This window comes from Pecten maximus, chromosome 9, assembly GCF_902652985.1.
Source record: "Pecten maximus chromosome 9, xPecMax1.1, whole genome shotgun sequence".
NCBI classification, from domain to species: domain Eukaryota; kingdom Metazoa; phylum Mollusca; class Bivalvia; order Pectinida; family Pectinidae; genus Pecten; species Pecten maximus.
In genome coordinates, this window is record NC_047023.1 from 2814922 (window position 1) to 2841819 (window position 26898).

General features: G+C 36.1%; 1 protein-coding gene across 1 annotated transcript in view; it reads right to left on the reverse strand.

Annotated features, from left to right (window-relative positions):
• Window positions 1-9229: 9229 nt before the first annotated feature.
• Window positions 9230-26898, reverse strand: part of LOC117333824 — a 141179-nt gene continuing 123510 nt past the window's right edge. Inside the window, exons 5-13 of the mRNA XM_033893239.1 lie at window positions 21283-21798; window positions 19996-20277; window positions 19741-19859; window positions 18576-18925; window positions 16740-17637; window positions 16515-16542; window positions 15994-16302; window positions 15574-15878; window positions 9230-13969 (exon numbers count right to left, since the gene is read on the reverse strand). Coding sequence (XP_033749130.1) covers window positions 15580-15878; window positions 15994-16302; window positions 16515-16542; window positions 16740-17637; window positions 18576-18925; window positions 19741-19859; window positions 19996-20277; window positions 21283-21798 — 2801 coding nt within the window. The 3' untranslated portion in view covers window positions 9230-13969; window positions 15574-15579. The remainder of the gene's footprint in view (window positions 13970-15573; window positions 15879-15993; window positions 16303-16514; window positions 16543-16739; window positions 17638-18575; window positions 18926-19740; window positions 19860-19995; window positions 20278-21282; window positions 21799-26898) is intronic.

The following is a 26898-nucleotide window of genomic DNA, read 5'->3' on the forward strand; positions in this document are numbered from 1 at the left end:
CTTTACAGCGCGGGACGCCATACCGTTGACAAAAAATCTTGCCAAGCTGTGCTGTGATCAGTGCGATTGATACAGGTAGCTGTTGTACTTAGTATCGTATACACACAGCAGCCAAAGCGGTGTGCTATTTCTAGACACCTAGTTCATTGCGAGATGGTCTAAATATAGCACAGCCCAATTCCAAGCGCCTGTGTGATACTGATGTATATACTACACATCGTAAAATGGCGCAAAAAATGTTGACTAACAAATGTGGAAAACTTTACTTTAACGGACGACGGACTGACGACAACACCAGATCGCAAATTATTGCATACTACACAAACGGTAAGACTTACCAACAAATAAGCGACCTGACTGGAGTGACAAGGGGCGGATGTCAAAAAATTGTAAAAGAGTTTATCGCATCCGGCATTACGGCAGGGAGTTACGATCTAAATTGTTGCAGACACACGTATGTTTACATGATAATGTACCCTCGGTGGGGCAAATAAACAGGGCCATAACACACACACACGGAATAAATCGCAAGGTTGTTCAAAGTGTTCCGATTGAATCCCAAAACCACGATCAAACAATGACAAGTTACGTTGCTAGTGGCATGCCGTTTTCCCCTGAACAACTGCATTTCTTTCACGAGGCCAGTGTTGTTAGAACCGCCGGTAACCGACGTTATGGTCATGCTTTCAGAGGCGAAAGGGCGATCGAAATTCAACGGTACGCTAGCAATGCTACTTATACCGTAAATGTTTCAAATGGTTATTTTGGAATTGACCATTTTGATATTATCCAAGGCCCTTCAAATGCCTTTGAAATGTTGACATTGTTTGATGACTTAATGCAACTGAACAATGCTATGGGTAATCCAGTCCTTGCTCATGGAGATTGCATTATCATGGATAATTGTGGTTTTCACCATCACAGGGTTGGGGAGCAGCTGTTACGTAATATGCTGGACCAAAGGAACATCACATTAATATTCCAATCACCTTATATTCCAGAATTTAATGTGACCGAGTATGTGTTCCACTTGATGCGCAACAACTTGAGAGAAAATTCAGAATTCACATACAACTTCACTGAACTCTCCATTGTAAATGCTTTAACTTCCATTGAGAGATCGTGTCTTCAAAACTTATTTCACAAGTGTGGCTATGTATAATAATTTTGGATCCACACAGGCACTCGGCTTGTAGAGATATTTACTGCTAGTGATATTTGATTACTGTAAGGACTCTTGGTATGTTGATTAGTCAATGTCAAATGATTTCAATTAATAGTCATTTAGTGTATTGAGACGCTCAGTATCTAACATGATCAATATGTATCGATTTAAAAGAAATCCAAAAGTTTATATTTGACTAATTTGTCTCATTAAACAGTTTATCTGAACAACCACATGTATGTAATCTTTTTCTGTAATGAGAATGACCTAGAAGTGTATTGGTCATGTGTAATGTCACTGAATACTGAGTGATGCAGGTATGTGTGAATCCCCACAACTTTGTTTTTATATAACGATATTATCCAAGAATTATTCTGATTACTATAATACTATGAGTTGATGTTATACTGGAGTTATATAGCAAAATCATCAGATTGTTCAGACTTTATAAGAACAAAATGTTATTCAAATAAAGGCCTGCATTAATGCAGAATGAAACTCTTTTCATGCTTAAGCATGGATTTTGTGTTACAATGCATAAGAGTAACTGCCAATGATTGACATGGGGAAAACTGTTACTTCTGAACGATTAAATATCTACTGTTTTGCATGGCTACGGTAGTCAAATTATAAGAAAGTTGGTTTGAGCACGAAATCATTCTTGGAGAACATTACAAGTTTTACACCAAGCACACTGTACGAACTGAGATCCAGGAGGTATTTTTGCATCCACCATTGTTTGGTCTTCTGTTAGATCATGCTAATTTATTTTAACAAGAACTGGGATTGTGTACACCATTAAAAGATCTTCATTGGATCAATTACCATTCAACCCATTCCAAGACAGCTGCCTGCATCTGGTAGCCATTTTTCCAGGTCAGAGACAAAAATTCATGACTTATTAATAATTTGTTAATTTCGGTGATAATCGCGTGTTTATTGAGATATCACGTTAGGCAAGTATTTCATTTCTCATGATGACTTCGATGAGAACATTATAACATATATATTCATAGGATTAATTTTAATAACATACCTCCACAATGGACTGTTTGTACGCTTCGTGCTTCGCTAAATTGCCACAATTCATGTATCCCTCACATTGATCGAAAGGACAAGCCTGGTTTCCGCGATTTCCATGTGCTTTGTGACCGCGGCGATGACACTTGTCACAGACAGTTTTAAGTATAACCCCACCAGGTATGGCCATTGGTTCCAAAGGCTCAGGTACAATTCTCATGTCTTTCAGTTCGTTCTTTTTATGCTTTATTAATTTATTTAACGAATCTCTTTCGTCTTTTAATTTCTCCAGTTCTTTGACGAGAAACGGCTTCTGCTCTAGATCATCTGCGACAACGTCATTACCTTGCGTAGGGGGGTGCGTAATTTCGTCTGAACCAAAAAGTCGTTTAGGATTTTTGCTGAACTTATTGGTCCTACTTACAGCGACGCCATCTAGCCTTGGACCTTCATCACAAACTGCGAGCTGCAAATTAGACCGTTGGTCTTCCTGTGATTCGGCTTTTAGTTTTTTCTTGGTGTCCGGAGTCTGCATGTTACATATCCGCTCGATCAACATTCGCTTATACACAACTGGAATTTTCATCGTTTGGACTTCATGCGGTCTTAGGTATTTCAGTGTCTCATCACTTGTGACCGACATGCAAAAAAGTCCTTCTTTGTAAGGAAGAAGGCCGGGGTCAATGCCAAGGATAACATCCTCTGGTGTTCTCAGTTTATCTGCGTACGCGTCCATCTTGAGATTTGTGTCGCGGCAACTGTCACTGCCGTTTCCGGTAATCGCGCGTGCTCAGATGGCACATACAAATCCGTCTTAATATAGCACAGCTTGTGTATAAGCTACCTGTTCAAATCGAACTGATGACGACGCAGCTTGACAAATTTGTGTGTCAACGGTATGGGGTCCCGTGCTGTAAAATAATTTATATGATTACAATGAATTTTTCGTTGACAGTAAATACATTTATCCAATTTAAACGTGTGTTGAGTAATTAGGATTTTCTCTGTTATATTTCGCCTTACTTTATCATAATCTATGTATCAACGGTGTTAATATCATGTGTGCATTTTGTGCAATCCTACACCTGTGAATATCATACTGACCCTGCTTGTGAATGACACGTGTTTGGTCAGTTAAGACGTAGATCGAAACACGTGAATGGTCAGTTCTGATATGGTGAAATTTACCTACATTATCCTTGGTATATACGTTTCTATACAACATAGGAATTACTATAGATAGTTCGACTTTCTCAAAGTATTGTCATCTCAATACAAAAAGTCAAAAGTCAAGAAATTTTATTTAAAGTCGTATATTATAAAACAGGACAACATTAACACTGCAGTGTTATTCTTGCGACACATATAAGTAAAATCAACATGTTCACAGTGCATGCATAAATTGTAACATATCTAAATATTTACATTTTCACTTCGCTCCGCCTCAATGAACAAATTAAACTCATTTCACTTCATTTCCCGTTGAAGATTTTGGGTCACGTGCTTCTGATCTGAGGGACGAATCACTTACTTGCCGGCGTGTGAATACATTCACTGAGTTTACGATGGCGATCGAGTTCTGTACCGCCTCAGACTTGAATGCACTTTCACTTTGTGAATTGTGTAACATTGTTATAAACGTATATGAACACAAGTGGAATAGCCGCTTTATGTGCTAATAAAAATGCCAGTATAATGCAGACAGTTTAGAAAACAGGATCTGACAGAACACTGACACTCTCGATAGCACCGAGCTCATGACCTACGTAGCGCAGTAGGTCTAACGTTAGCTGTATCTCGAATGCCATGTTTGATACCATTTTAGTGGTCACAGAAAATAAACCTCAATTTTAACACTATTCAACAACACAAAACAGACTGGTAGCAGAAGTATGCCATATCGAGAACAGGGACACATTATTGTCGTAATTTGACTCGATCTAAACATATAGAGGACACAAGTTTCCGGCCGTTGAATACCGCCAATTTTCAAATCAATGTTTCTTTACTTACTATTATCAGAATTTACATCCCAAAACGCCAGTGCGACAATGAAATCAACTATATCAAGAACACCGTGTACATCATCAGCTAACCTGCGACTAAAATCAACATTGTTACACTTTTTCTGGAGCTCTGAATATCCCGGCTATTAGACTGCATCCCATCATTTTTTAACCGAGTCCCTGAGTCTTGAGTGACCAAATCACACACTGTCATTACTGCACTTTAAATTCGTATTGATATGGGTATTGCTAAGTTTTTTTTATACAATATCATAAATATTTGTTATAAATGAATATTTTACCTTGAAAATATCGTATCTATGTGTATCAACATCGTAATAATCAAAACGTGTATGGCACTATATTCTGTGTTGCCTTGGCGACGAGAATAGTTGACTGTCTGCTGTTCCACTACTGTGCACACATGTACGATAAGTATAACAATGTTACAAAGTGACGCGCTTACGTCACACTGTTGCGACCGAATTTTGCAATCTGGTGGCGAAGTTTTAAATTTGGTTAACGTAAATATAAGGATTGATTGTCAATTTTGTTGCTTGCATGTCATCAGTCCATGCAAGCAACAAAATTGACAATCAATCCTTAAATGAATACTAAAATAATAGCTTAATAATAGACTTTTGTTACTCTCACAAGCGTCGCTAAATGATCAATTACAGCACTATCAAAGTGCAATGTACATATATGCTAACATAGCACACAATAAAAATTGACCTAGTATACACTAATATAGTGTGTGTTAAGAGAAACTAGAACTGTCGATCAGATAGAATTTAAGATGGAAGTTATAAGTTTATTACTTAAGCATTGATGCCATTTTTGTTAGTTTCATCGGGGTATGAAACAAATTTTGTTTGCAAACTGTATGAATTCGCGATGAAACTAGAAAATAATTGACATCAACGCTTATAATTAATTTTTGAAAATGATTTTCTAATTTAAAATACGTTTTATGTACACTTTTACTGGTTTTAAATGGGATTCTTTTTCTCAAATCAATACGCAACGTCAATTGTCGTATTGTGACGCCACATTTTTCGCGCCATTCTCGGAATTTCTTTCATAGAAGAATGAAAAGAATTTTTCGACCAATCACATTTGAGTATTTACCATGAAAAAAAATTATATAGATATAAATCTAAGTATGGTGAACTTCAAAAACAAATTAAAACATCGCACTGTTATTTAAATTTAGAGAGTTGGTGAAGGACTCCAAAGGGGGAACAACTCAACACTGCACCGTGAGTGCAGATGGCACATGAATATACCTCGGCATCACAGGTGCGGAACAGCCTCCGAGAAGACTCGCAATCATCAGCTAATCTTAGCTGTTAGGCAAGCTGTTCCACACCTGGGAGGTGTTCACCTTTGAAATTCTTACAAGATTATTCTGTCTAAGATTATCAAAAAACATTCTTTCCTCTCAATAAGACCTTGTAAAATAGATGGTGACATACTATTTCAAATCTTAAAAACCTCAGAGGCCATATGTTTGATAAGCGTCACATGTAACAAATAATGTTTTTCATTTTTTGTTTTTATATTATTATTTAATATATATATACTTATTATTATATTTGTCCTCCACAAATAATAGCCGATATATCTCTTGTTGTATGAAAAATTATAATTCATCCTATATCATCTCACCCATTCTTCCTTTTTTCTCTATCTTTTTTCTTCGGGGGGGGGGTCTGCTTTTTCTTTGTCTTTGTATCTCTTTTCATATCAGTTCTTTAAAAAATAAACACAAATTCGATGTGCATAAAGTATAAAGCATAAAGTAATTACCATTCCTTATATTGTACAAAAGACACACAAGATATGTGCACCCTTGAATAAATTTGAGATCTAGATGCAGTAGTGCTAAACGTGAATAAAGATACAACATACTGCTGTTTTGTCCTTGTCCTTCTAGTACACAACATATATGCTAGGGATATTATACAGATGTTTCGTCGTTCTAGTAAATGATGTTAGGGACGTGGTGGCCGAGTGGTTTAGGTGTCACTACACTTAATCACTTGCCCTCCAACTTTGGGTTGCTAGTTCGAAACCTAGTCGGGCAGTTGCCTAGTACTGACCGTAGGCCGGTGGCTTTCTCTCTGGAAATCCGACTTTCATGCACCTCCAAAACAGAGACATAATTTAACTCTTTCATATCGGTAGTGATGCAAGTGACATCGTACAGCTGTTTCGCCTTCCTATGACTCGGCAGTGATGCTAGGAACATCATACAGTTATTCCGTCCTTCTGGGACTCGTCAGTAATGTTATAGACATCTTTTAGCTGGTTCTTCTTTTGAGGACCCGGTAATGATGCTAGTGACATCAAACAGCTGTTTGTGCCCTTCTAGGACTCGTCATGTCGGTTATAGTCATCATTCAACTGTTTTTTGTTTTTAATTTTAGGACTTTGCAGTGATGATAGTGAAATCATGAAAGTGTTTGTTTTCTTGTAGGACTTGGCAGTGAGTTTAGGGACAGCTGTTTCGGCCTTCTAAGGCTTGCCAGTTATGCTAGGACCATCATTTAACTGTTTTTGTCCTACGAATCGACAGTAATGCTGGGGACATCATACAGCTGTTTTGTTTTAATAGAAATCGTCAGTTATGTTAGGGACATCATGTAACTGGTTTTTCCTTATTGAACTCGGCAGTGATATGATGAACGTCATATAGCTGTTGCGTCCTTCTAGGTCTCGGCAGTATTGCTAGGGACACCATACATTTGTGTTGCCCCACTAGGACTCGGCATTTATCTTAGGGACATCAACCTAAACTGCTGAAACTAGGAAGTTTCAAGAAAAAATCAAACTTTGACGGAAGAAATGTTAAACTTTTGATGTGGAGATGCAATATACCCATAATTCAATTCGTTTCATAATTTTCAATATTGAAATTTTCAGAACATGGTTGTTGTACATTATAGTGATGTGGGATCTAACCTTGGCAATAAATCGCAATTTTATAACGGAATATTCAACTATGTATCTGAAATGATTTTAGATGGATAACACTGTTAAATTGAAAATAGTAATATATAGGGTGCATAGCGAATAGTGAATTTGAAACTTCAACGTACAGACGTTCCGTCTTTGCATTCCCCTTAATCAGAAGCGTTAGGTAAAAGATTTAAGAAATTAAAAAAAAAAGCAAATAACAACAACAAAATGAACAAACAAAGGAATTTTTCAGCTGGTAAATGTTTAAGAGAGATGTGTTAACGCGTTATGTAATATGGCTGGAGTGTTTCTGAGTAATTTGCATTGGCCAATTTATTGCTTTCCTCACAAAGACCTTTGAGTGAGTAGCCATGTTCGTGCTAAAAATAGCTCAGCTCATTTATGTTATATAGCGAAGGTTTATGGGAGATTTGTTAACTCGTTATGCTGTATGGTAAAGGTTTAAGAGAGATGTGTTAACTCGTTATGTTGCATGGTAAAGGTTTAGGAAAGATGTGCTAACTCGTTATGCTGTATGGTAAAGGTTTAGGAGAGATTTGTTAACTCGTTATGTTATATGGTAAAGGTTTAGGAGAGATGTGCTAACTCGTTATGTCGTATGGTAAAGATTTAGGAGTGATTTGTTAACTCGTTATGTTATATGGTAAAGGTTAAGGAGAGATGTGTTAATTCGTTATGTTGTATGGTGACGATTTAGGAGTGATTTGTTCACTCGTTATGTCGTATGGTAAATGTTTAGGAGAGATGTGCTAACTCGTTATGTTATATGGTAAAGGTTAAGGAGAGATGTGTTAACTCGTTATGTCGTATGGTAACGATTTAGGAGTGATTTGTTAACTCGTTATGTTATATGGTCAATTCTTTTTCAAGTGCGTTCTCCAACCATCTCCTTTCTATAATTATCTCAGACATTTTTCGTAAACAACTACTTGTCAATAACAACTTGTAAACATAATAGAATGACACATCTCTCTTTCAGAACAGTCCAGGCCTATTTACATATAAGGTTGAAGGAGTTATATATTTCTGTAGGGGTTATAACCACAATACCCAACGGAATATGTATAGATACGACACGGGGCATCAGAGGTTACAAGTTAGCATACTATAGTCACGTTTTCGCTCGACATCATGATATCATTAGGAAGTATTCTCGGTCCATTTACGATATCAAAAAAAAACATTTTAGATACCCATTGCAATTTTTATTTGACCTCGATTTGTATGATGGGTGTCCAAGTTCGGACAGAATACGCTTTCCCTTCCCGAACATCCCTGTCTTGTTCTTCTGGACATGCTTCCTTGCGTTTTTATCGGTGTTAGTTGTTCCATAAGCGACTACCAAAAACGTGCTTTGTTGCGAATTGTGCTCTGTATCACTACATTTACACTTGCAAAGTTTTGTCACTATATAACAATACCAGACCAATTTGTTTACCATTCTTGCATGGAAACATTCACCTTTGAACTTGCGTATGAAAATATGACAGGGTACGGGAACTACTTTCGCCAAGCACATGGCTTTACAATTTAAGTTACAAATGGTTATTTTTTTTTATTTGAAAATGTATAAAACTAACATGCTTGACAATATTAAATATGATAATCTATCAAAATGTTTTTGCCATTTATGTTAATATCATAATAAAAACAGAACTATTTTTTACCGCGGAAAAAAATTCTCAATTTGTTGTGAAGCGTCACCATTGGCTGTTCGAATATTTGACTCCTCCCACTGTGTCCGACTTTTACATGACTTTTTTTATTAACAAAGAAAAAATATTGTAATCACAAAGACTTATAGAAACAACATCCGTAAGTGTAAATAAAGGGATTGGATTTCATTTTTATGTTAACCATGCTTTTATGGAGCAATTCCTCTAAGAATATATTCTAAATGGGGCGCTAGCGCGCCCCATAGGATATATTCTTAGAGGAATTGCTCCATAAAAGCATGGTTAACATAAAAGTGAAATCCAATCCCTATATGCATGATAAATATTTTCCTAACACCATCATAGTTGTGTTTTTGAAATAAAAACATTTCAAGATATTGAAATTTTCAAATTCATTTTATTTCTCAAGATAAATTATAGAGAAAACATTTACGATATAATACATGCAATTATTGTAGTGTTAGCAGTCAATACATAACACTGTCAAAAAGGATAAATATTGTTATGTATTCTTATAAAAGTACATATTTTCATTAGTGTTTTACAATTGGATGTACTCATCAGTTGAATTCAGTGTAATGATATTTGGTTTTGACCTATACTATTTGTCAATGTATAACATTCTATCAGCAGACAATCTTGTACATTCATGTAAATAATGCATTTCGTCACCAATTCGTTGACTATCACAAAATGAGCATTTTCTTTCTTTCTATCTTGGGCTATCTACAAGTTTCAAAAATAGATTAATGACTGGTTGTTCGAAATTTACCAACATAAATAAAAAAAGAAAGAAATGATATCTTTATTAGTGTAAGTATCAAATTAATTTATAACCAGTTAGTCTTAGAAACATATAGCTTTATAACTGTTGATGAATTGTGTACATCATTCCAATTTTTTGTAAGTACATGTCATACAGTGTACATGTAGCATAATAACATGTTTTATACATACATCAATACATTCAGAAAAAAAACTCAATATCCCATAAAAACCTCATTAAAAAAATACTTAAAAACAAAGACTTATTTATGAAACAGTTTATTGAATGATTAGCATTCAATTCGCCATAAGCCGGGTAAAATGTAAACACACTGCCTATACATAGTAACAGGTGTTAGTATAAACATCATCCTAGAACAAGGTCAGCCGATCAAGAAATGTATAAGACTTTATCATGACTTCGGCTGCCTACCGTCTCGTGATAGCGATGTTTCTAAAACCTGGATATGGGAACCATTACATGCCGCCAGATCAGATATTGCTAAACTATAACGTCCTAGAAAACATCAGGATATCAAACAAATACCAATGAACCAACTATTTAAGCTCTTCGGGCTCTAAATACTCATACTGTTTTCCTATTATGTGGTATGATAGGCTGGAGACTTTTATAGTCTAAGGGGCGGAATCTACTTATTATATTTATTTACAAGAGATATTGCCTGAGACGTTATGTAGGTATTGGTAACAAGTCTATCATCGAACCACACTTTGGAATGCTGGAAAGTAAACGTCAATGGTATTGCAAGCAGGAATCAAAGGAAATATCCAGTTTGTACTTCAAGTTTTTACAATGGTGACCCAGTGAAAAATTATTGTTACAAGAAAACTACAAGTGGGTTCCAAGTTTAAGAAGATTTATGTGGACACACTTTCCACTTGGCAATGAACAAGTTAAAAGACAGCGTTGATAAACACAAAAATCAAGGCCATGGGGAGAAATAGCTTGTGACATCACTGAAGGATTTGTTGTATTTATTACGAAAACGGTTTACAATAAACGGTTAAGGATCTGAAACCTAACTTTCATTTAGCAGCAGTAAAATTAAGGTTAGTGGACCAGTGTTAAAAAAACTACATTTAATCAGGACAGTTATCAACATTAACACTATCGTCTATGGGGAATATTTTGGTTCCGTGCTTCCTATAAACATTGCGCCAAAGCAGACACCAGGAATATAATCTAACTTAAAGAAGGAATTCCGAAATCAACTTTCTACTGAAATTAAGCCCTGTAAAAAGTGTGTTAACATAACTGAGAAAATTCCAAATGTTACATATTATTATGGTAAAAAATGCAAACCGACAAATACCTAAATACATACGGACAGAGCGATGCCAACACAAAGACTCAAACCTTATACAGTAAAGCAGAATAAACAGCATCGTCGTACCCACATGTTCTGTCTACGTTTATAGCATGTATTTGTTTATTGCTTTTTCCTTATGTAAACGAAATCTCAGATAAATTCAAAGTTGCACATTTTTTTAAATTTAATCATACGAAATACAAATCTGTATTGCAACTACGACAAAATACAATACAATACATTATATTCCGATTAAATACAATATAGGAAGAATATTGTTGAATTAAAATAGACCAGGCTCACGGGCCTGTTTGAATGTTTTGCTGGCAAGAAAAAAATGAAATTATTGTAACGAATGTAAGTGTTATATTGCCATTAACTAGATTTTATTCTTAAAAGGATTATTATACATGATAGCTTGATGTACGTGAATATGTATGACTGAAATATTTTATCAATTCAATTCAGATATTGGACAGCGAAAAAAACTAAGAAAACTGACACTATCACCAAACCATTAATTCAAATCTAAAATCGATATACAGAGGAGTTATCGTAGATTTGTTACTCAATGCTAAAACATTTTGATTGTATACTTATTAATCGTATCACGACAAACATACAAGGCCAACATCATGAAATTTCGAAAAGAAATGTTTGCTATCGATCAGAACACTTCAAATATGGCTGCCGTGTGTTCAGACACACTGCTTTCTCGGCCGATTTGTTTGATTGTTTTCATTTAACGTCATATTGACAGCCAGGGTCATTTAAGGACGTGCCAGGTTTTCGAGGTGGAGGAAAGCCGGAGTACCCGGAGAAAAACCACCGGCCTACAGTCAGTACCTGGCAACTACCCCACGTAGGTTTCGAACTCGCAACCCAGAGGTGGAGGGCTACTGTTAAAGTGTCGGGACACCTTAACCACTCGGCCCCGCGGCCCCTTTCTCGGCCGAAGGGAAGTTACTTCGATATATCAAAGGACGTGTATGTACAATATATGTATCTGACTAAAGCAGGAAGTGTACGTACAATCTATGTACATGACTAAATGAAGACGTGTACCTACAATATATGTACCTGACTAAATCAGGACATGTACGTACAACATATGTACCTGACTAAATCAGGACGTGTACGTACAATTAATGTACCTGACTTAATCAGGACGTGTACGTACAATCTATTTACCTGACTAAATCAGGTCGTATACGTACAATCCATGTATTTGACTAAATCAGGACATGTACGTACAACTTATGTACCTGACTAAATCAGGACGTGTACGTATAATCTATGTACCTGACTAAATCAGGTCGTATACGTACAATATATGTGTCCGACTGAATCAGAACGTGTACGTACAGTCTATGCATTTGACTAAATCAGGACGTTTACGTACAATTAATGTACCTGACTTAATCAGGACGTGTACGTACAATATATGTGTCCGACTAAATCAGAACGTGTACGTACAGTCTATGCATTTGACTAAATCAGAACGTGTACGTACATTAAATGTACCTGACTAAATGAGGACGTGTGGGTACAATATATGTACCTGACTTAATCAGGATGTGTATGCACAGTATATTGACTAAATTAGGACCTGTTCGTACACTATATTGACTTAATCAGGACAGGTAGGTATGACTCTGGTTACTTACGTGTCGATAAACCCAGCAAACAAATAAACGACATGTTAATCTATGTCCATTTTCCGGTTTGTAAACTGTGTTCATCATTTAAAATGAGCGAACAATCAACATATCATAGTCTCGAACAAATATATTGTATATGAAAACAAGGGTAAAATAAATGTAAAAAAAAAAATGTGCATATTTAAAGATACTAATACACGGTTTAAAAATAGTCGCAAGACCCCGACAGAAAAGTATATTGCTTTTGGACATTGTCGATCGTATGAAATAATCTTGCTATTCCAAAAAATAGTATTTTTGTTAGGAAAAAAAATGAAAAAATAGCAGGGCCCAGTTGTTCAAAAGGTAGGTAGCTGAATCACATGATTAGTTAACATTCCATTTTACCTTTACTTCAAATCCTGAGTATATTTTTTCTTAAAATGGGTAGGTAGTGTTATAATTTAATAAAGGTTTGCAAAATTATTTTTCTACAAATACTTTTCTCGAGATTTTAAAGCTGTTGTTTAACTGTAATAAGCCTAATCGCCATTTGGAACAACTGGGTCCAGTTCAACGACCTTATTCACCATGGACCATATCGATGTAATGTTCATCATATAGTAACGTCTGGGTGTATAAAAACCTTGTTGAAAATATTGGTCAGATTATTGAAATAACAATATATAAAATATATCTACAATAACACCACTCTGTTATATATAACGTTAATTTGTTTCTGAATATATTTACAACAAAAATGATAATATTCAGTATGTACAAATTCATCAAAAACATCATCTATGTACAGAGACATAAATTTATCATTGAAATGAAATCCTTACTATTGTTCAGACACCATAGACCAACAAATTATTATATATAAAATAGATTGCATCATCACATAGATAAATTAAAAATGTTGAGAAATAGCTCGTTTTTCTAAACAAGGCAGCATTAGCATACATGTAATACACTGTGAATGCCATATCGTCTGTTTCGTTATGTACACATTGTAAGCGTTTTAAGCACGAGCGCCTTTACATGATCGGATTTGAGTTTCCCGATAATGTTTCCAATTGGTTTAACGATAAGTTTGCTGTTGATAAACTCAATTGCTATCTACAGTCACGTGTCCGGGTAGTATGTAGGGTAAGGGTTATGACAAACACTTCCGATCCAGAATCACCACGCTAACAGAAATTGACGTCTTTAATGTCACTGATAACAAGTCGGCCTTTCATGACACGTTTTTTTGTGAAACCTTGATTCATCCCATGGGATGTACAATGCGTTGTAATCTGGCCGCTTTTCCGCGTCAGAACACCAAGTCCGGAACTTGCTCCAAATCTCAAACATCTAATAGGCTGTCCTGCTTTCACTACAAAAACCACAAATAACCCGTATGAAATATGATAATATACACATAATTTTACAAATGTCTTTTAATTTTCTAATTTCAATTATTGATAATACAATAATACCTGAAAGAAGCAATGCATTGTTTCCTAGACGTAAATTATGACGGCTGACCTAGTTCTATAACAGAGATTAACATAGAATAAAATTAAATGTATAGCGTCGTGATTTAAATGTTAATAAAATGTCATGTTTCATGAAAATAATAAATAAATGGACCTCGTTATTGTGGGAAGGATATATAGTTCATTTCATAAGAAAGACAGTGTTGTAAAGTTTAGCGAAATGCTTAGATGACGTTCTCTCTGCTGATTGGTTAACTCCAATTTACTTAACAGACTTCTATTTATCTCAATGCAAAAAGACGAATATGGTTAACATGACCAAGTTAAACTGTAATGCTATAGTTGTCCTGTAGATATTATGTGTCTTCATATGTATATCTAAGTACTAAACTGTTAAGTGATATAGGCTATGTCTAAGTTTCACTCTATTCAATTCAATCAGATCATGGTTATTTATAAAATACCATAAACAAAATATAAAAGCAGGATCGCGTTGCCCGCATATACATGTAAATTTGATAACATTGAGAACCAATATATGAAATATAAGAGACATCCGTCCGGGAATTAAAGAAAGCAACGCTAAACTGGTAGCCATATTGCTTTCTGGATTGAACAAAAAGGCAAATCGGCACAACAAGAGAGACAATATAGCGTTGTATGACACTGATGTCAAATTAACAGGAGAATAAGTTCAGGTGTTACGAAGAGATAAAGCGTCATCGACTTTATTGAGGAGACTCGTCATACAAATATAGGTTAAATCCGGGTTGGCAGAATCTTAAATCTATGTTATACTGAACCTTGTTTTAAAACTTAACGACGACAATCATTAAGAAAGAAGGTTCTATATGATAGTAACAATTGCCTTTACCTTTGCTTCTCGGGTTATACCTACCTTATTTATGTCTTATTATCGAAGTCTGTTAAAAGGGAATGTCGTAAGAGCATTGATAAAGAGTTTCTGTTTGTTTATAAATGGTAACAATGTCCTAGACATTGACAGGCTTAATTCAGAATTCGTTTAGTGTCTTCTCATATTTTGACAAATATTAAGTTTAATTGCCTTTATTATATATCCCAAATGTAATGTACGTACTTTGTATATAAATCACTGATATAACACAATTGATAGCCAGACTACGTAGTTTGTACATCTCTGTAACAGATAAGTTAATACCCTAGTTACTTAGACTTACATGTTTCCTTTATGAAACATTATATTGCTATAGTTATGTATGTGGGTTCAGCATGGATAATAATGACAAGTCAATTAGCCCGCTGATCTGCATATTTCAAGTCAAAATTCAAATATTATTTGGTATGAACACCCTCAAACATGATATTGTCGTTGATAAACATCAAACGAACTACAGGGGAATTGAAACTGACCATAAATGGCTGATGTAACTTTCCTGTCTTATAATTATGGGATGTCTCAACATAATCAACATCTCCTTGGCGTTAATTTACTATTACAATATAGAAGGCATGGAATTACCTTTGTTTAAGTTAGGGCTTGGATGAGGGAATTGGTGTCCATGTCGCATTCCGCCATCGCAAGCAGAACTGTGTTTAGAGTAGGACGTCGACTAGGATTCTCAATGAACTCCTCAACCATCGCATTGATCCTGTTAAGAATTGTATCGTTTCTGAAGTTGACGTCTAACTCGTCAACTCTTTTTGGCGTTAAGCCGAGCTCAAGGAACAGGTTGAAGTACTTTTTGGCGTTCACGTGGTCGGCAATGACCGGAGCGTCATATACCGTTAGGCATTTCTGTAAAAATCCCTCTGACAAAGTGTCGTCTGAAAATAGCAGAGGTCTCAAAAATCATATTTGACAGAATTAGGTTCTGGTGAGAAACAAATATGTATATAGATAAAACCAAAAAATAAAATAAATCTAAGACGTATACCGTACCATTAAACAACATATCCCTGTTGTCGTCAATGATGCTATACAGCTTTTTTGGATCTAATCCATGCTCGGACATCGCATCTGCGACTCTTGTGAATGTAACATCCGCGCCCGTTTCAAGGAGGTGAATAAAGATCTTCGTTATGAGAGATCTATGGGAGAATTCCTGGTTTTCTGCAATCTTCTGTTCCAATAATACAACAGGGCAGTCCAGCTCGGTAAAGAAAGACTGATAGGCAAAGCCGATGTACCTAGACAGTCGACCCATCTCTTTGACTGACAACTTTCTATCCGGTAGATCATTCATCGAGTCTGCAAAATGTTTTTATCAACATAATGTTATATAAATAAATAAAAAAAAAACCAACATCGTAAACACGATCAATCAATTATCAATCTATTCCAATTTTCCATCTTCATTGTTATGTCATTTTCATATGATTTTTGAGGATGATACCTGGATCCTTCTTCAGAAAACATTTTATGTTGACAAACAGCATTTAGAGTCAGCATCATAGACTTACCGACATGACTTCTCTGGGTCCGTGCCCTCTGAAACACAACATATCAATTATATTATCATCAATATCAAATATATATTCACATTTTTTACTTCAAATTACTGACAATGATAATGCTTCTTGTGTTAATATCGTTCATGTATCCCCTTAAAATATATATGCCATATTTGCGATGAACTGTGAATCTTAAAATAAAATTTAAAAAAATAAATAAAAAAAGTAATATACCTTCTGGTCTGGATTTTTGAACCAGATGTGTATGTCCTCTCTTACTAGCCATCGGCTCTTAGTAGAACTGTAGCTTTGTAGGCGTGAGGTCTGTCGGAGATCGTCTACCTTCACCATCTTGTCATCGGCCGAGAAGCGGTAGTCGTTGTGGAGGTAGAACTGGTACTTGAGATGACTCTGGTGATTCAATTCTAGAATCCTGTTAAGATGAAATTCTAGAATGCTGCGTAGGTTAACTCCGGCTCCTGTTGGAACTGATTGATCCGTATCCTTCTTGAACATAGTAATCTTCATGACATTTTCGCGGCAGTTGACAATCACGCTCCACAGAAAGTCTACTGCTAGACAGACAAATCCGCGTTGGATAAACTTTGAACCGTCATGGCCGCGCTCATTTAGTCGCTGGAACCTGTGGAGGCAAGCAGCGACCATCTTGTCCCATACGGCTTGTGGAATGAATGGGTTGTCGAACTTGAAACAAAGAGTGACAGTGGCAACGGTTTCAGGGTCATCAAGTAACGGTCGAACTATATCGGGATCCGCCGTTCGGAGCATAATAGGCACTATGAAGTAATCAACCTCGTCATTTGAAGTATCTTGCAATGGATTTGCTACCAAGCCAAGTGTTTCCATGATGTTGAAGAGCGTTTTCATGTTTGCAAGGAAGCTTTTGTCGTCGTTTTGTTCCCAAAGTTGCCGGATAAAGTCGAGCGTTAGGACGCCAGTTCTTTCATATTCTCTCCACTGAAGCTTTAGTTTCGACGATAGGCCGGCCGTGAACTTGAGATCTGTAACGATCCCTTTAAAGGCATCTATTACCCATTGAGGTCTTAAAATGACGAAAGGCCTCATGCTTTCAATGTTAAAGCAAATAAAGCAACCATCAAATCTCAAATTCCTGGAAAGTGAGAAAAAAAAAAAATATATATTGAACATAATATAATAACACAAATAACGAGGGAGGAAAATGACTCCTGCCCTGACCGACCGCCTAGCCAGAAATACCCGCAGCTTATACCACTGGGACATCTCCACGTTCTTTCAAAGAATGTTTCACTGGCTCAGTGATTGTCGGCCCGATATCAAGACATGATTATAGTGAAACGTTGTTTATTAGATGATATTGATACCTGGGTCGCAATGTATTTACATACATGGATGTGAAATGTACACAAAATATAAACATTCAGCACAGTGCAACTATGACAGTGAATTCAAATCCTTACCTTTGGATCAACAAAATATTTTGCATATGATACACTATGTTAATTGTTAGATATTAAACACAGTAACGCAATATCTATGTATATATATAAATATAAAATAAAAAAAAAAAACAAAAAAACTCTCCGTTAGCGCTTTCGATATATTTATATATATATAGCTTAGAAAAACAAATAACGAAGGAAGACAACTTTTTGACTCCTGCCCTGACCGGGTCTCGAACTCACGATCTAGGGCACCCAATCGCCTAACCAGAAATATCCGCAGCTTATATCGCTGCGCCACATCGGCGTTCTTAAAAAGAACGTTTCAATGGCGCAGTGATAGTCGGCCCGATACCCTGACATGATCATTGTGGAAGTCGTCTATAAGATGATATATGACTACCTGGATCGCAATGTATTTACATACATGGATACGAATTGTACATATATTATATATATATTTCTCTCGGTACAACTACGACAGGAAATTCAAATCTTTATCTTCGGATCACCAACACATAGTACATATGATATACTGTGCTAAGATATAGATATATAGCTTAGAAACACAAATGACGAAGGAATACAACTTTTTGTATATGTATATTAAACAAATTGATGTACTTACTTAAGAAACTTCATGAGTTCATGTTCGTCCAATGGAATAGCTGACTTGTTGTTGATTTCCATCAATTCTTCATACGTTAGAATCACAGTCCCTGCATTTTTCCGTTTAATCAGCTGGTGTTGTAGAGCCAGCCACCTTGCGGGTATAGGTTTTTCCCACTGCGATTGAAGCGGAGCAATCTCTATAACCTTTTCCCACACCACCTCGTATATGTCTTGGTTCCTTTTTGAATCGTTCAGGTGGGCGATTGGATACATTTCCTGTACGTGATTTTCCATTATTACACGCAATTGAGGGTTCTCGTACAATTTGTCCAGCACTTCGCCAAATGCTTCTTCCTGTTTTTGTTTCTGATCAAAAAGAAAATACCCTTGCAACAGTAACAGAAAAGTATAACTCAATCATTTCAAAAATATCACAGAACAGATGTACAATATCTATGATGGACTCTTAGTCCGAAATATTGCTGCTTGTTTTTTTTTAATGTGTTTGATTTACCTAAACATTTTTTCGAAGCAAATCATCGTTACTTCATAAACAAACGACGCCTAAAATTCCATGTTGAATATAGAAATATATACAGATGTATCGGGTATTTATTTTCAAACGGCTCTTATTTCCTTCACTAATATATAGCATGTACATCATCGCCTAGCCACTTTTCGTTTGTTAGAAAAAAATAAAACTCCTCGGAATACCGTTAAAGTTGATGATATAATATTGATCAGGAGTACAGAATAAATAAATTGTCTATGTGTCATATATTTACACGAGAGACCGACAATATATAATACTTGTAGGAGTATTTAAAATAAACAGTGTACAATTGCTTTAACAATTCATCAGGGAATCATACAAAAAAACTGGGCAATAAAAAGTATTATTCCGGACATATAGACAGATGACTGTCCCCCTCCCCTTAGTTACCAATGGAACACTACATCAGTTGATGTTCAAAAAATAACAAAGGACACAAACAAACGGACAGACTCAAGTATTCCATTACATTCTCTTAATTCTTTGCTGAGAATTAAATACATTAAAGCAAACTGTTTTGTCTTGCATCTATTTAGATACCCCTTAAACATCGGTAATGGGAAGATTACATATCCAACGCAAGTCCATTGTAACCATCATTATGTCATTTTACATTTAACTTACTTACATCTTGAGACACTTCATCCAAGTGAGATCCCACCAGGATTATGGGAGGCGTCCCTTTGCCACGGACTGCTTGATCAATAGCATAGGTAGCAATAGACCTCAACCAGGTTTCGATCCTTTCTGTAAAAATAACAAAATTAACAGAAATAAATGAATAATGGAATTATCACTTTCTGTTCTGAAAAAAAACACGTCAGAGAAATAAGGTTGCGTTAAGAAAAACTGGCAAAAAACAAAAATCCATATTGCTAATTACCATAGCCATCCTTGGACCTATCAGGATCAAGACACATCGCCACGTCGAACACCAGGACGAAGACCATGTTGCTTGACATAAAACAATGATGGGTATTATAGAACACTTTCTCTCCTCCAAAATCATAGATTGTGATGAAGCCCTTCGTCTGCTTGTCTTTTTCCTCGGTTTCAGTTTTAGTCTGCATAATCTCTTCTATAACGTTTTGTTGTTCATCAGATATACGATTAATATCCTTTGCATGGGAAGGATCCAAATGCGATTTCTTTTTCCGGTGATCCTCTGAAATAACGATACGAAATAATAAATATGGGACTGTTGAACAGTTATCTAAAGAAATGTTTACGAAAGGAATAATGTAACACGTGAATTTGTAAGAATGAGCTTTATGTTATGTTTGAGCTAAATGTTCACGTATACTGTGTTTGATTAAAGAACAATTACAACATAAGCATTATTACCATTAGTAGACAATATTAAAAAAATCAATTTCATTGATAGTGATTAATTATTTAAAATTGAACTAAACGTTTCAATGGCACAGCTGTCTTTTTCAAGTGTTAGAATGTTTGTGTTGATCACTACGGGAAGGTATTATGAAAAAATTGTACATCAGAAAACCAGCAGATTGATGAAATCAGTGGGAACAGTTCAATATCAGGACCAGAGGTGTGATAGAAATTGTTTTAACTGTAAACTTGTTACTAAAACATATGTAAACGAAAAAAAAGGGTGATTTGTGAAAAATGTGAGCACCTTGCATATATTTGAAAGACGTCAAAAATAATAAAGGCGAGATTTCAAGGTCACTTACATTTAATCAGATTAAATTACATATAATTCAGTACCGGTACATTTCAACATTGTAATGGCCACACAGAACAATACCTTAAAGTAATATAAATTGAAAAAAAGTCTATTGATTAGGATTGATTTACAGAAGAGAAGGGAAGGCCATTACATTAAAAAATATTGAATCATGAATCATCTGAACAGGAAAAGAGTGGGAAAAAGGTTCGGGAGACAGTGGCATTCTAAAAGATGATGTCGTCTTTTCAACTATGAACACAAATATTCTGACACTTAAAAATGATGGCTGTGTCATTTAATTGTATTTAATATTTAACATTGTCTAAAAGACTATTTCTTATATAACAGATATCACATTACCACGTCAAGCTAGTTTTCCTTATCAATCTTTTAAGAATAGAAGCTTAATTGTTGGTTCACCCGAAAATGAAAAAAAATGTGCCATATTTGATATTGGAATTACACAGAAGAAATAACCTGGTTTCGTCGTGGATAATGAAGCTGGTGGAGATGGAGATGATGGTTTATGCACAGACTTTGCGCCAGATGATGACGTTGATACTTCATTTCTCAGTCTTGTTTTGGTGAGAGATGATGGTTGAGATGATGGTTGATCTTTAATATCCTGGTCCTGTAGTTCGGTCGAACTTATAGGAGATTCTGCATCAGGCTTTCTTTGTTTTTGGTATCGATCTATTATTCGCTTGATTCTTCGGCGACCACTTTCTTCTTCCCCATTTTTATCAAGTTTCTTTCGGTAACCGCTGTTCGGATCGTAAGCTAAGTAATTAACATAAAAGTCAGCGGTGTTGGTTGAAGTAGGCCCTCCGTCCGGAATGTATTCTTTCTGGATTTGTTTCACAAAACAGGATTTCCCAACTCCTTTGTGACCTACTACCGTTATAGTAATGTTACAAGGAGTTTCAACATTATCAGCTATTCCCGCCCTGAACTGTTGTTGTTGTTGTTGTTTCTGCTGCTGCTCTAATTGATCTAACAAAATACCAATATTCACAATTAGATTTGAGTAAGATATTGGTTATATATATGCAAATAACATGTCTCAGTTCCCTTCCTACGAAAGCCGGTTGGGACCATTTTCGTAGAACAAAATAAAAAAAATTCGCGTTATTACGCGAAACTAACGCGTTATATCGCGAAACTTTCGCGTAATTACGCGAAACTAACGCGTAATAACGCGAAACTAACGCGTTATATCACGAAACTTTCGCGTAATAACGCGAAACTAACGCGTTATATCGCGAAACTTTCGCGTAATTACGCGAAACTAACGCGTAATAACGCGAAACTAACGCGTTATATCGCGAAACTTTCGCGTAATTACGCGAAACTAACGCGTAATATCGCGAAACTAACGCGTAATATCGCGAAACTTTCGCGTAATTACGCGAAACTAACGCGTAATAACGCGAAACTAGCGCGTTATATCGCGAAACTTTCGCGTAATTACGCGAAACTAACGCGTAATATCGCGAAACTAACGCGTAATATCGCGAAACTTTCGCGTAATTACGCGAAACTAACGCGTTATATCGCGAAACTTTCGCGTAATTACGCGAAACTAACGCGTTATATCGCGAAACAATATATATATAAGAAGTGTCGTTTACTTTTGAAGAGTAACAGCATGAAGCACGATAGTTTAGTAAGATTTTATTTTGAGCTTGGGCTTTCCCAAGCTGAAATTTTGAGTTTTCTAGCAATAGTAGACAGAGTTGTTCTAAGTAAGACAACACTTAAACGTTATTTGAAACGACTGCGTTTAACTAGAAGGAAAATTTTTTCGGATATATCCAATGTTGCATTGTTCATCCTCAATGAACTGCAAAATTCTGGACAGCGTCATGGATACAGATGGATGCACAACAAATGTTTACATGCTGGATTTACTGTTCCTCGTGACAATGTGTATCATCTAATGAAAATTCTGGATCCGGAAGGGATAGCAAACCGGAAACGGAGAAGACTTCATAGACGGCAGTACGTGAGCAATGGTCCAGATTACGTCTGGCATGTCGACTCCTACGATAAACTGAAGCCATACGGAATAGCCATCAATGGTTGCATCGATGGGTTTTCAAGGAACATTGTCTGGTTGGAGGCAAATACAACGAACAGTGATCCCAAAGTTATTGCTGATTATTATATCAAAGCTGTACAACGTCGCAAGGGATGCCCACAAAGAATCCGAGCTGACATGGGAACGGAAAATGTTCATATTGAACAAATGCAAAAATTTCTCCGACGTGGTCATGATGACGCTCTTGCGGCTGACAATAGTTTCTTATATGGAAAAAGTACACACAATCAAAGAATAGAGTGGTTTTGGGGAATATTACGAAAGGAAGCTGGACAGTTCTGGATGGATCTATTTGCGGACCTGTCTAGCGAAATGGGAGACAATGCGTTCTGTGGGGACTTTTTGGATAAAAGCCTTTTGCAGTTTTGCTTTATGGGAGTGATTCAGGTACGTCTTAAAAATATTTAAAGAAAAAAAAATGGCGCCTTTAACGCCGAAAGTTTTAATTTCTATTTTTTTTTTCATTACATATTCAAGCGCAATCTGTTGTCTGTCCGTTGTGAAATTGTATATATCCGTAGAATTGCTCTTTCAGGTTTTGACTGATTCAAACCGTGTATGCTCTATAATGACATGATTATGATTACAGTGTAGCAATTGTGCTTTCATCAGAGATTTTTATTTGATGGCTTATGAAAGAGTAATTGCCTTATACAGTTGTGTGATCGCACAACGTTCCAAAAACATCGTGCGCACATCGTGCAGACATCGTGCGCACGAATGTGCGATACAAACCGCACAGCTGACGATAGGTTTATAGATATAACGAAATAACTAGTTATACGAATAAGATGGCTGCTATTATATATAGGTGCTGAAAAACAATTATTTTCATTCGTGGAACATGTATGACCTGTAAATTTTTGCCTTTTAAGAACCGTCACTGACGCGGATCCACCAGGAAAGAAAAGGGTGGGCGGGGGGGGGGGGTCCAGTAAGTTAGTGGTAATGCGAGCGCCGTAGGCGCGAACCGATTTTTTTTTTTTCAATTTTTTGGCAAGGGGTGTGGGGGCCAAAATTTCGGAAAATGAAATATATACTAATTGTTTTATTAATATAGGTCTCTGGGTTCCTTTAACAATTTCCATAGCAAGAATGTGTGTCGTTGGTGTATCACGGTCTATATTGCGGTTCCCGTATATGTAATCGTCTGTAATTAATACTAATTTGAAATTTGATTCATTTCTGCAGAAAGACTTGGATAATTTGGTGGAAATCTGGAATACACATACCATCTCTGGAAGAATGAGGATGCGTGGTGGAAATAGACCAATTATGATGTACACACTACCAGAACTTTTTGACAAGCGACACTGTCTTTGTTATGTAGATGAGGCAGAAATAAACGTCTGTGCTGAAGAAACTACCCCGAAGTCAGACTTTCCATGCGATGAAACTGTCAGAGAACTTTGCCTTCTGTTAATGGAGGAAAATGGATATGTTCTTCCTGACGAGGCCGAGGACGCGCAAAAATTGTATATCCATCTGAGAGAATTGATCCTATCGCTACTATGATACACAGTGTAACAGAACGCATGTTCTATTGATACACATAATAAATGTTTATTAAAATCAGTTCACATTTAAATCATCCCACGAATTACCGTCTGGTCACTTCGTAGTTATAACTTGGTCTTTACCACTGCGAAGAGTATCTTTGTTTTCTTTCTTTTTTTATTAAAAGTTGAAAGTTATCCTGTTATGCTTTTATGGATATTAACTAAAATAACTCCATGAATATGTCATTATTAGCCTAATCATATTTCGAAGGATAAATCTATGAGGTCACAAATGCATATGTAGTAAACATTCGGAATGGTTCCATTTGGATTCTTGCGTAAATGATTTCTCAATACGGTCAATGGATATTTTGAAAGTCAACGACTTGTAAAGTTTCATCGATTAATTAATCACAGCTGCTAATGTCATACCTTATACACAGCTTTGGATAAATCTTACTTTAATATTAATTTATCAAAATTTCGTCAGGAATTCAATTCCTCATTTAACCACATAATATAATCTTAAAACTTGGAGATTTAGATGTATTTGGTCACGATGTTCTGCTACACGTTTGGATACATTTTTGTTTATAAGATCTGAGGAGTAACCTCCCTTTAATTCAAGGCTTCGTATGTGAGTTACTGCCCTTACTGGAACTCTTTTTCGTCATTAATGTGAACAGTCGGCCATTACAACGACGAAGCACGTTGTTTTTATTCCTATTGAAATGTTGATATAGGCTTGGTCGAGCCTTGAATGTAAGTGTCAATCAAGCCGAAATGATGCAGTAATCATATATGTTTAATTGATGATGTTTATGACCCCCCATGCTTAGATAATTTCTATATTTTTCTGTATTTTGTCCCATACTATGATACTTGTTGAAGCACATGGCCGCGTGTAGTCATTTCGGCCCACACACTTTTTCGCATATAAATTTTATATCATAAACTTGTTGTTCTGTGACGGACAAGAGATAATTATTGGGAATTATATTAAGTTTAGTCGTATGTCATGTCCTATGATACCATAGTAAAAAAATTATGATTATCAAGTGTAATTATAGCCGTATGGCACGGTACCAATTTATGATGTAACCTGTTCAGACCGGAGCCTCTGTATATTGGAACCTCTTTCAACCGGAGTTTTTATAGTTTTCTTCCTATACTGTCATACAGGTCGACCTGTGTATTGTTATAGCAAAATTAGTGCTATAATCGGTCATTTATGGATGTTTATAGGTTATGATACAGCTGGTAAACCAGAGACCTATATACAGAGATTGGCAACACTCTCTTTGCCTTTGTGTTTACGTAGTGGTCCCTGACCTTCCCACAATCCTTTGCGGTCGCTCGGTTCAGTCTTCACTAGACGCCATATTGGAGAAAACTTGAAAACCAGACACATAATTATCGATAATCTCTATTTGAAATCATCACCAAGATCCAATAATGTGCTTTAATTTCATTAATATCAAAGTGCAGAAGTGTCATCAATATGAAATATATCACAATTTGCTGTCCAAGTGTTTGTATTTTGAGTATGAAAGTCAAGCACAACGCAGGAAAGATCGGCGGGAATCTCCAATTTTCGAAAAGTCCCTATGGGGTTTTCGAGAATACGGATAAATGACAACAATGTGCATGATAATCAAGACCACATTCCATAAGTATGATAGTTTTTGGTCAATGTGGTAACTTTTGTAGTGGCCTAGATAAAACAATGTGCTTTTTGTGTGCGTTTAAAATTGACGATGTTTTGGTCGGACGTAATGGCTGCATAATTACAAAACTTGGACATGTCCAATAGGACCCAATGGATTTTAGAAAATAGGGATAAATGGCAACAATGTGCATGATCAATAAGACAATATCCCATAAGTATGATAGTTTTTGGTCAATGTGGTTACTTTTGTAGTGGCCAAAATAAAACGATGTGCTTTTTGTGTACGTTTAAAATTGACGATGTTTTTGTCTGACGTAATGGCGGCTATTTACAAACTTGGACATGTCGAATAGGACCCAGTGGATTTTAGAAAATACGGATAAATGGCAACAATGTGCATGATCAATAAGACTATATCCCATAAGTTTGATAGTTTTTGGTTAATGTGGTTACTTTTGTAGTGGCCAAAATAAAACGATGTGCTTTCTGTGTGTATTTAAAATGACGATGTTTTGGTCTGACGTAATGGCGGATTAACCAGAACATGTCGAATAAGTTCCAATACTACGATACACACATGCGCAAAGCCCGATTTACCTGCGCTGGCGTGTGTTTGATAGGAGACAAGACGCTCTCGATAAGGGATATGCTTGAGTGGTCACGAATAAAGGGAGCCACTACGTGTACGGGGAAATAGCGATGTTACTAATCTCTCTGTATATATGTCTCTGGGTAAACCTAGAACAACTATGTCAATTTATAATTTTCAATTCAGTAATATGTTTTTAATACCAAAATGTAATTAGATATATGTTTCTGTAGTT